The following is an 11,596-nucleotide window of genomic DNA, read 5'->3' on the forward strand; positions in this document are numbered from 1 at the left end:
TGCAAGTAGGAACCAAAATAGTCGGTTTTTAAAAATTGAGGGACCAAAACGAATATTTTGAAAGTACAAGGATTAAATTGAACCGAATTTGAAAGTACATGAACCAAAATAAATATTTTAAATGTACGAGGACTAAATTGAATCGAACTTAAAAGTACAGAAATCAAAATAATATTTTTTTATTTTTATTTATTTTTCAAGTTCAACAACAAATGAGATGGAGATCCGAACCTCGACTTTTTGGTCTATGATGTATGCCTTAACATTTTCAACTATGCTCATACGGATAAAATCCTTTCATTTCTATCCTTAATCTTTAAAATAAATCAAATAAGCTCTTAAATAAGTTTGAATTGAAGTTGATGTCGCATATTTAGTTGTAACAAAGCTTAAAAAACGAACGATAAATATGAAAAGTACCAATAACCTAAGGCAATTATTGTTGGGGTTAAAATATGAACACCAAAAGTGGTTTATTTGTTATCATTTTTTAAAAGTCAGGTCTACTGTTTAATTCGAGTTAATTTTCCTCGAATTATTTATAGACATATTTGAATGATTCATTTTAAAAGGTCAAGGTATAAATGAAAATTTTTAAATTATATAGAGATCATTGAAACTAACCTAAAAGTTAAAAGGAGAATTTTGATTTCTCAAAAAAAAAGAGAGAATTTTGAATGATTTAGCTAAAATTAAATTTTCAAACTCAAAAGACTCAAAAGTAGTTGTAAAAAATTGGCATCTTTTATTAAATCTGTTTTTTTTTTTTTTGAAAAGTATTAAATCTGTTAGTGATTTGAAAACAATAAAACTTAGATATATGACATTAGAGTATATTCAGTTGGCAAATCAATTTTAGTTTTAAACTTCAATAAGTATTGTAATTTTTTCTTCAGGAAGGTGAAAGATTAGTAATATATGTCTATTATGAAATTGATGAGAAACAATCGGTGAAAGCAAGCATAGCTTAGCAGTAATTAACATATATCTCAAATCAAGAGGGTGTGAGCTCGATTTCGAGCTTGTGGATTTAAACCTCACTTCCAAAAGGTAAAATTGCATCTTGACAATTAGCATATTGGAGCTGAAAATTTTTGGTTCCTTGTTGATAATGACCAAATCTTATCTTCACTGCTATTGAAAAATTTACATCTCATTAATTTATTTTAAAGAAAAATCTTTGTTTTTACATTTCTCTCTTAGTTGTCAAACATTTAACAATGATGAGGAAAAAGAGCGTAAATGGGATAATTTCCTTTTAGTTACGCAATTTCAACTTTATTTATTTATGTGTTTTTGTATTATTTTACCTCGATCTTCACCAAAAAAATTTAAGTTATTTCCGCTGATTCTTTCATTTTTTTTCATAATTTCGGTTCCAACCCTTTTTAACTTTATACATTTTATGTGATGCTTCTTTCATTGTTGGCTGTTTTTGAAATGATTTTTCCAAACGAGAAGGTAATTGATATATACCTATAATCAAGAGGTTGTGAGTTTGATCCCCTACCCATATGTTGTACTAAATATATATAAATAAACATTCGTTTTTATTCCACGGTTGTTGTTCATTTATTGCATAAATGTACTCAATATATATTTTTTTTTTCATACCCAATATTAAATGGTTTACTATTTCATATCAGAGTACCCTTTTTTTTCATGTCCAATATAAAATTGCTTATTATTATATTATAATACACCAATTTTTTGTTCATACCCAATATCAAATCATTTACTATTACATTACAATATACTCAATTATTTTTTTTTCATACCCAACCCCAAATTGTTTACTTTTTTTTTCTTTGAGAACTTTGTTATTTTTTATTTCTCTAGATAGTACGTTGATTCCTCTTCAAATGTTATATGGTGAACAATTGAATGAGAGAGAGATAATTACAATGGTTAGTGGTCAAACTTAAACTCATTGCTATAAACTAGACCTCAAATCAAATTATGTAGGTTTACCAAAAAAAAAAAAGAAAAGCTTAACATATAGCACAAATGGAGAACAACGAGAACGATTTTAGCTCAACCGATAAAAAAACATAGACGATTTTGGATGTGAGAAGACCGTTTTGGAGAATGCTAACAATTTCCTCTTTTCTTTCTTAATTTCAATAGATATGTCTTATCTCCTAACGAATATTACGTTGTTTGATGATACTTCGTTCTCTTCATCATATTTGGGTAATAATCAAGGGAAACGTCCAGAAGAGGACGATGACTTTCTTATCTGTTCAATTGCCTCTTCTTATAAGGAAGTGCCCTCTAACGATACATCTTCATCTATGTCTGATCCTTCTCAACAACAATCTCCTCCGGTCACATGCCATATACAAGTAGCTTCTGCGTCATTGGATTTAAGAACAAACGACGATCTTCCTATTGTTCTTCGCAAAGGTAAATATTATTGTACTTATTATGTTTCCTCTTTTGTTTCATATAACTATTTATTTTCTCTTAATTATTCATTCATTGCATTCATTGAGTCTTATCTGTTCTTAAAATTGTTCATGAAGCTCTATCTCATTCTAGTTGGCATCTTCCAATGGTACTTGAGATTTAGTTTCTCTTCTTATAGAAAAAAAATCTATCAGTTGTAAATGTATGTTCGCCACTAAAGTTAACTCTGACAAATCAATCGTCCGATTGAAAGCTCGTCTTGTTGCTAAAAGCTACGTGCAAACTTATGAAGTTGACCATTCTGATACTTTTTTTCCAATTGCTAAATTAGCTTCTGTCAGGTTATTCATTTCGTATCTATCATTGGCCCATTCATCAACTTGGTATTAAAAATGTCTTTCTACATCGTGATATTTCAAGAAGTGTATATGGAGCAATCGTTGAGTTTTGTTGCTCAATGAGAATGCAAAGGTACGTCGCCTTAGTAAATTCTTGCATAGATTAAAGCAAAGTTTATGCATGTGGTCTGGAAAATTCAGTCATGTAATTGAGAACTTTGGCAAGAAAAGTAAGATAGATAATTTTGTTTTAGTCATGTATTGAGAACTTTGGAAAGAAAAGTAAGTAAGATAATTTTGTCTTTTAGAAACGATTTGAGACCTGTGTCATCTTACTAATTGTGCATTTTGATAAAGAAATATTGTTATTACAAGAATGTTGAAATACTTCTTGGGAATTGAGGTAATAAGAAGCAAGAAAGAAATTCTTTTGTCACAGAGAAAATCTGTATTTGAGAAACCTTTTTTTCTTTTGATATCCATGTGTCTAGGCCAGCTTGCATGCACCTCGAGCCAACCACCTGACTCTACTACATGTGGTTGACAAGATAACTCGTAGGATATTACATCCTATGACCATTAGACCATCTCGCGATGGTTATCAATGAGTATTGTGAAGAAATCGGAAACTAAACCTGATGATGATTAGGTCAGACATAGCTTATTCATGAGAATATTGTGAGTGAGTATATGCCTTATCCTGCTGTTGACCATTAACCATATTGAATTTTTTGATATGTTAATTGGGAAGGATATTATACATTTGTTAGGGATAATCTAATTCTTGGAAAAATAAGAACAAATTGATATGTTGATTGGGAAGGATATTATACATTTGTTAGGGATAATCTAATTCTTGGAAAAATAAGAACAAAATGTGATGTCAGGTTCAAGCGCTAAATTAGAATATAGAGCGATGATACAATCTATACGTGAATTGATGTGGATATGTCAATTTCCTACTAAATTGGGATTTGATATCACAACTCTCTGGGAGATAATCAAACAGATCTTCATATTGCATCTAATCCACTATTTCATGAATTGACTAAACATATTATTTAAGTCCATTGTCATTTTATACATGAGAAAATGCAGCAAGGATTAGTATCCACAAGATATGTGAAAACTCGAGAGCAGATAGGAGATATCTTCACGAAAGCATTAAATGGAGCACATATATATTATCTCTCAAACAAATTAGGCATGGTTAACATATATGCTCCAACTTGAAGAGAGTGTTATAGTGCTTAAATTATTATATTTTGCACTATTGTAATCATCTTAGTTATTTGTCATTTATCGTCCTTTTACCTTCTTTACTTTGGGTTAACCTTGTACACTTATCTATGCATTCGTTTAGTGGATGGAATAGAAAGAACGAGATTCTCTCAAACCTTAGTCTTTCGGGAACCAAAATTGTAATTTAACAAAAAAAAAATTCTATATATATTTACAAAGAATGAACAATTTATCTTAAGCATATATCCTCTCATAAGTGAGTTCAAATCAATTTTGTTTGCAAAGTGAGTTGAATAATAAAGATTTGGGTAACTCTGTGGTTTGAGAGATGAAAATAAAAAGTTTTATGTTGTTTCCATGATCTGAGGTTGGCACAGAAGACTTTTTGTATGAAGAAATACATGAAAAATATGACATATACACTTGGGTTATAAAACAATGGGTAGAGAGAGCCCTATCAAGTCGTCACATTTTCCTCATTCAGTATAAAGTTTATATCTTACCTATGTCAACTGCAGAGCTGAGAACATATCTGTTGCACCTCAGAAGAGCTAGTACTATTGGCTAACGAATACGAGCCACTTCTCTCGTTGCTCAGGCACGTCATGTTTAGTTGATTTCCCAATTGACTTGACTGCACGAACGATATAGAGTTCAGAAATGCTGAGCTTTTTTTCTTTGGAGATGGTAGTATCTTAGGGGCTATTTGTTTCGTAGGAATCTAAGATTCTCATGGAATGGACATCTAGATTCCTGTGTTTGTTGAACATGAATATTGGATATTCGGGAATTTTCAGATACCTTGGCATCCTATGATGCTAATACTGGAGGCATCTAAGCAATTTTAGAGACGTGGGAATGCAAGAGAAGTATAGTTAGTTACCTCACAAGAGAACTTCTGTGAGTTGCAGCTCCATTTTGATGTAGGAACGCAGCTCAAATAATGGCACCACGAACAGTGATCATTCAAATCTTCCCCTCTAAAGAGAAAGACCAGACCAATTGCAAACCTGTCGATTCCGCAACATCGGTTAAGCAATGTCGATGGTGAGCAAACTAATGGCTAGCTGGTATTGGAAAATTCAATATGAATGCAGGAATCAACTTGAAGAAAAAAATACACAAACTCAGGAGCACAAACAGGAACTTCAAGTTCAAATCATATAATGAAATCAAGAAAATCATTTACCCAGTAATCAGTAGCAGCAGAGATACAATCCATAGCACATACTGATATGCCTTATATTTAGGTTTAGCCGAAGTTGAATTATGTCTACGAGATGCATTTCTTTGGCTAACCCACCCGAACTGAGGGCGTACCAAAAACACGAACCCAAGAAGAAAACCAGAGATAAATCCTCCAATATGAGCAAAATTATCAACGTGAGGAAGTACTCCCACGCCAATTGATTACAATGATGAAGAGGAGAGTCAATAATGCTGCAAGCTTCATCACAAGGTTCTGGGTCAACTACCAGTCAATGCATAGATTGTTCGAGTGACTTATCTATTTAAAACTTTGTTTACCTTATTTGCATATATCGTCCAATTCGTAAGGAGCTCCGACAACATGCCTCCTAGGAGACCAAAAAGAGCACCCGAAGCGCCTACTGAGATACCCGACTGAATAAACAGAGCCGACAACAAACTCCCGCCGAATCCAGATATAATGTACAGCATCCCGATTCGAACTATGGATAAGAAAGAAAAGAAATACATAAAAAAAAATTATCACTGTTCAAGAACAAGAATGTGAAGCTATTATCAGGAAAAGAAAAAGGATAGCTTTGTCTCTTATCCTCTCTTTCATCCTTTTACTGGTCCTACTTGTAATGCAGATTTAGAATGATTCATAATCAATTCACAAATTCTGGTAAACAAAAAATCACATTCCAAAAGAATACCATCTACAGGCTTATTGAAGGTAACTGCAAAAAGCTTAGCTGAGATTATGTTTTTGACTTTCAATTTTTATTATGAAAACTAATTATGCATATGCTTCCTTTGCTTAGTTTTTCAGTCTTCAAAATTTGGTTAGGATTTCAAAACTCTTATGAAATTAGATTAAGAAAAAACGTTGGTGTTATCATACAGGCTCTTAATTAAATCGACACTACAACGTCGAAGAAGGCACTGAATTTTGAAGTAACAGAGCACATACCGAAACCGAATTCTTGCTCAAGCCGAATTCCAATGAAAACAAGACTCAGCATATTAGCAAGTATATGGAACACCCCTGCATGTAACCATATACAAGAGATCAATCTCCATGGCTGGTGCCCAAAAACCACTTTATCAACTTCCAGAGCACCCATCTTTTCTAATCTGAAATTTCCAAACTAAATAAAGTGAGAAAGAACATAACTTCTTCTCTTACAATTGTCAGCCAAAGAGCAGATGAACATAGAAATAAATTGCAGCACCTAAAACTATCAAAGAAAACCAAAATTACCTTGAAAAAAATGACAAAAATGCTCATAGCAAGAGATTTCAGATTCAGAGAGCATAAACATCCTCAATCATTAGAACAGCAAACAGAGAATCAAAGGCAGAGAAAGAGGAGCTCACGTGGAGGCAGAAGGGCCAAGGAGGGGATTCTCTTTAAGGGGCTGAAACGAGAATCTGCCCAAGAACCCAGCAATGCAAGAAGAGGAGTTTCTGGGGCAATCGTTGACGTACATGGAGATCGAGAACAGAACGGAATTGGCGACGACGAAGGCCGGCACCAGCCATGGAGCCCACTTCTTGAAGGGCCGGAATCTGGCCGGAGAGTTCCCCGGCGGGCGCGATCTGGCGGTGGAGGCTGGCTCCGGCGGGGAATGGACCTTGATTTCGACGGCGGCGGGGAGTTTATCCCTCCCCATTGGGAACTCCGATGAGAGAAAGCGATGAGAAATCGAGAACTAGAGGAATCCCATTTGGAGAATGGATTGGAGCAATGGGATTTGGGATTTGGGATTTGGGGAAGAAATCGGGTGTCAGTTTTTGGGTTGGCTTGGATTGGAGGGAATGGGTTGCCGAAACCAGAAGCAGTCAAAATGAACAACCTGTTTTCGTGAACATTTTACGCAAATTTTATTCAACATTAACATTTAGCTTTCACTCCAACGCAAACGCAAAAACTTTCTGGTGGATCTCATCTGTCCCTCTCCTGCACGAATATGCATTCTCCAATTTTCTTTTTTTTTTTTTCGAGTAATGATCCGTAACAATTTAGTCATTCTACTCTTAAATGGGTAACAATTTAATTTTTATATTTTAAAATTTGTAACAATTTAGTTCCTATCTAAAAGTTTTATTTAGTTTTTATAATTTACAAATACATTTGGTCGTTCATCGGTTTACCGATCCACAAAATTTTTCACATTAGGACTAAATCGTTAAAAATTTAAAACTACTTAGACTAAATTGTTAAGAGGACTAATTTATTACCAATTTAAACGTACACTAAATCATTACAAACTAAAGTTCAATGACTAAATCTTAACTTCATTGAAAATACACAATCAAAAGTATTCTTTAACGTTTTTTTTAAATCGCCTTTTATTTGCATTTAACTTCTAATTAGTATGCACTAATAGCAGATCAGGATTGAAGATTCGAACCCACTTGATACTTGGGTTGGAATAACTTTCAAGTTTCTCGACCTTCAAATGTTCTACTTGCAAACATATCGTTAGTATTTTTTACAGAAGTAAAGTAGGTAAAATTTATGTACTGTAGGAGTATCATACTCTCTCTTTGTTTATACTATAATTTTGTCTTTATAAATTTATAATTGAAAATAACGAAAGAATTATAAAATTTTTTACATTTTAAAATTTTCATATTCTATAACTGCATATAATTATAAAAAATATTTCATAATTGAATTTTTTTTAGTACAACATGTGGAGAGGGGGTTCAAACTCGAAACCTCTTGGTTTGAGATATATGCCAATTACCACTAAGCTATGCTCGTTTTTACATTTCATAATCGAATTAATTTATGTAAATGGAGGCAAAATATTTTACATTATAACTTTTCACACTCAATTTATTTCATCTTTACAAGTGCGTAAAATTGCATGATCTCACCACATTTTTAATAAATTTTAAGTTACATTTTATTATTTTTACTATATCAATTAAATAAAATATATAAATATATAAATATTTTCATATTTTTATTTTGATAAAAATATTTTGCTTTGATCCCGTACTTTATTTTGTTCATTTTGGTACCTAAATTTTTTCTATTTTAGTTCATGTATTTTCAAACATTCATTTTGGTGTCTGTATATTTTAAAAGTGATAATTTTAGTCTTTGTTTGCTAAATTTTAACACAAGTTTTATATACAATAGAAACCATTTAATACAAAGTTATTGTTACATTTTAAAAAAATTACTAAATGTAATGTCGTGTTGAAATTGTGATTTAAAAAAATGAGATTAGAAAATAAAATGTAGGGACCAAACAATCACTTTTTAAAAGTACAAAGACTAAAATAGACGTTTTGAAAATACAAAGATTAAAATGGACAAATTTGAAAGTACGACGACATTTTGAATTCTTTAGGAAAAAAAAAGACATTTTGAAAGTACATAGGTCATAATGAACAAAATAATACCCTAACCAAAGTAATATTTAAATCTAATTTTAATTTTTGATTTATCTCGATTTGTATAGCTTTTAACGACAAATTAGTATCCGCTAACATGAATTTAAAGTTAATGGTAATTGACATTTATCTCTAACGGATAAAAATAAGTTCAAATCTAAGAATGAGATTACAGTTTTTTAAGAATGCAATTACCAAATTAAAAAGGAATGAAAAAATCGGTTAATGATTCTCACAACATGGTATTATACCCATGAAAGTTAATAATCGTTTTCAGTTTTTTTTTTTTAATTTATTTCACAATCTAATATGATAGAGTACTTTACAATATTCTTTACATTAATTAAAATAGTTAAATAAAATACTTTACAATATATATATATATATATATATTTTAACTATTTAAAGAAATATAAAATCAAACTTTACTAGACTATATTTTATTTTATCTTATATTTTGAGTTTATTTGTGTCTATCTATTATACTATGTTCGGATTGACACGTTTGATATATATTGTCAATCTGAGTATAACTCAATTGATAAAAGTATATATATCTATTAAGAGGACATGAGTTTGATTTTCACATCTCACATATTGTTCTCATACTAATAAAAGGGAGTCAGAAGTATAATATAACTAAAAAAAGGGAAAAAAATCAAATACATATTTGACATGATACTCTAACAAGCAAGATTGGATAGTTGATTACAAAAGAACCTTTATTTTATTATTTTTTAAAATCATATTCCAACTACCATGACAATGTTGTAGGAATATACCTTACTTAAAAGACCCAAAAAAAGGTTTAGAAGAGATGCTTTCTTTTGTTGGATGGGGTGTGAGATTGTCAAATTGAGGCTTTTTGCTTATCAGCCTACATTTTTCTTTATAACCTCGCATGTTTTAAAGCTCGTAATCAAGAGATATCAAGAATATTTAGTATTAAGCTCACCAAAAAATTCGAACACAAGACTTCATTATAGGTGATATCCTAAGGACCAATATACTTGCCAAGGAAATTGTCCCAGGGACATCTACCTTCAATTTAACTATTTGTTTAAATTTTCTAGCAAATGGTAATATCTCTCAAAAAAATTTTCCAAACGACATTTTAATATATATATATATATATTATATTCTCACTCAGTGGCCGATCTAGGATTCTATGTCACGAGGGGCACAAATGCATAAAAATAACATAATCGAAAAATATCAATTTTATACTAGAATTTGGCGATGTTTATCAATTTTCACCTTGCAATTGGACAATGCTGTAATTTTTCCCTTGAATTTAAAAAGGTGTCACACAATTTACCATTCGACAGATTTTCATTTTCATTTTGTTGTTTTTTTTAGAAAGCATTTGAAAATTTGTTGAAAAAAATAATCTTATGTGTCAAATGAATCAGAAAAGACATGTTTTAATATGAAAATAATTGATTTTTACCGTTGATGTTATGAATTAATCAAACTTAATTTGAGAATCTTGATTATTAAATGAGTAAGTTTCTGTAGATTTTTTAAATTAATAAGACGAATCACAATAAACTTAACAGAAAGATAGAAATTAAAACTATCACTTTGGTACCGTTGCTGTAAAGTCTGCTTTTTTTTTCTTTTCTTTCTAACAGAAAAAAAATTTATGACATTTATCTAACTTTAGGATTATGAACTTAAATTTATTAAAAGAAATACATTCCGCCATATAAATTTAATTAAATATATTTGGTAAAAATAATTTAAAATGACCTTTTTAAATTAAAAGAATCAGACATATTTTGTCAAAAAAAGACTTATTTAAAAAAATTAGACATATTTTGTCCAATAAAAACTTTTTAAAAATAATTAGACATATTTTAATAAAAAAAAGAATTAATAAGTAGAAGGTAAGATTTGATCACATGACCGTGAGACAAGGTTGAAGGATACTTTTTTCAGGAAAAGACATGAGGCAGCTTAAGAGATATTTTGTCAGCAAATTAAAAAACAAAAACAAAACCAAAAAGAGCAGAGTTATTTTATCAGGAAATTTAAAAAAAAAAACCAAAAAAAGAAAGAAACAAAACGAAAAAAGGAGAGTTATTTTGTGAGAAAATTTAAAAAAACAAAAAGAAAAAAAAGAAACAGAACGAAAAAAACTTATTTACAATATTTGTTTTTTTAGGAAAACTTGTATAAATCATTGTTCAACTATAGTAATTATTACAAACTTTTAATTGTAAAAATAAACTTGCATGGTGTACCGACGAACTTTTAAAATATTACCATAATTGGGCTTTCTAACTCCATTTTATAATCTATTTGGTTTCTAGATCCATTCCATTCCAATTTGTAACTCTTTTCCATTTTTGTCTTTATAAAATTATCAAAATATCCCTATTTTTTCCTTTTTAAAGTAAAATTATCCATTCCCACTGTCAATCTCTCACATTAAATCTCACAGTTTCTTAAATAACAACATTTTAATTTAAGAATCAACAGAATCCACAAAAAAAAATTCTCCAAAAACTCAAAAACGGTTGAGGCAGAACGATAATTCTAGAGGGAGACAAGTCTTAATGCAAGTCACTTGGGAGTATGAGTAATTTTTTTTCAAATTTATTTATTTATTTATTTTTATCTTAGCAGATGAATCTAAGTCTTTACCAATGCAAGAGACGATTAGAATTATACTTCTAAAATCCTCTTCTGACAAATTACAATCCAAAACTTGTAACGGAAGTCGACAATCAAGTGAAGATGAAAAAGAGAAGGATTTATCATTAGCGTACAAAAAAAGAGAATTGCAAGAATCGGGACTAGGATATCGCATTCCTAGACAAGGATTGCACATTCCCAGATCGGAGATAGTATAAAATGCTATCCCAGTCCGAAATTATGGAATGTGGGTTCGGGATGCTACTATCTCGGGTCGGGATTCATGCCATTTAAATTTTTTTTATTGAGCATTTATGTCATCTTTATAATTAAATCATGGCCATTTATGTAATTTTGACCGATTT

The 11,596-nt window shown here is 30.6% G+C and overlaps 1 protein-coding gene across 1 annotated transcript; it reads right to left on the reverse strand.

Annotated features, from left to right (window-relative positions):
- Positions 1 to 3,851: 3,851 nt before the first annotated feature.
- Positions 3,852 to 7,114, reverse strand: LOC111022268 (RHOMBOID-like protein 1). The gene is given in 7 exon segments (XM_022299437.2): positions 3,852 to 4,623; positions 4,873 to 4,999; positions 5,179 to 5,394; positions 5,396 to 5,436; positions 5,517 to 5,680; positions 6,151 to 6,314; positions 6,558 to 7,114. Coding segments are annotated over 7 exon segments (1,134 nt in total). The 5' UTR covers positions 6,854 to 7,114; the 3' UTR covers positions 3,852 to 4,497.
- Positions 7,115 to 11,596: the final 4,482 nt, after the last annotated feature.

This window comes from Momordica charantia (genome assembly GCF_013281855.1).
Source record: "Momordica charantia cultivar OHB3-1 chromosome 3 unlocalized genomic scaffold, Mcharantia_2.0 BLBB01000003.1, whole genome shotgun sequence".
In the NCBI taxonomy this organism is placed as follows: Eukaryota; Viridiplantae; Streptophyta; class Magnoliopsida; order Cucurbitales; family Cucurbitaceae; genus Momordica; species Momordica charantia.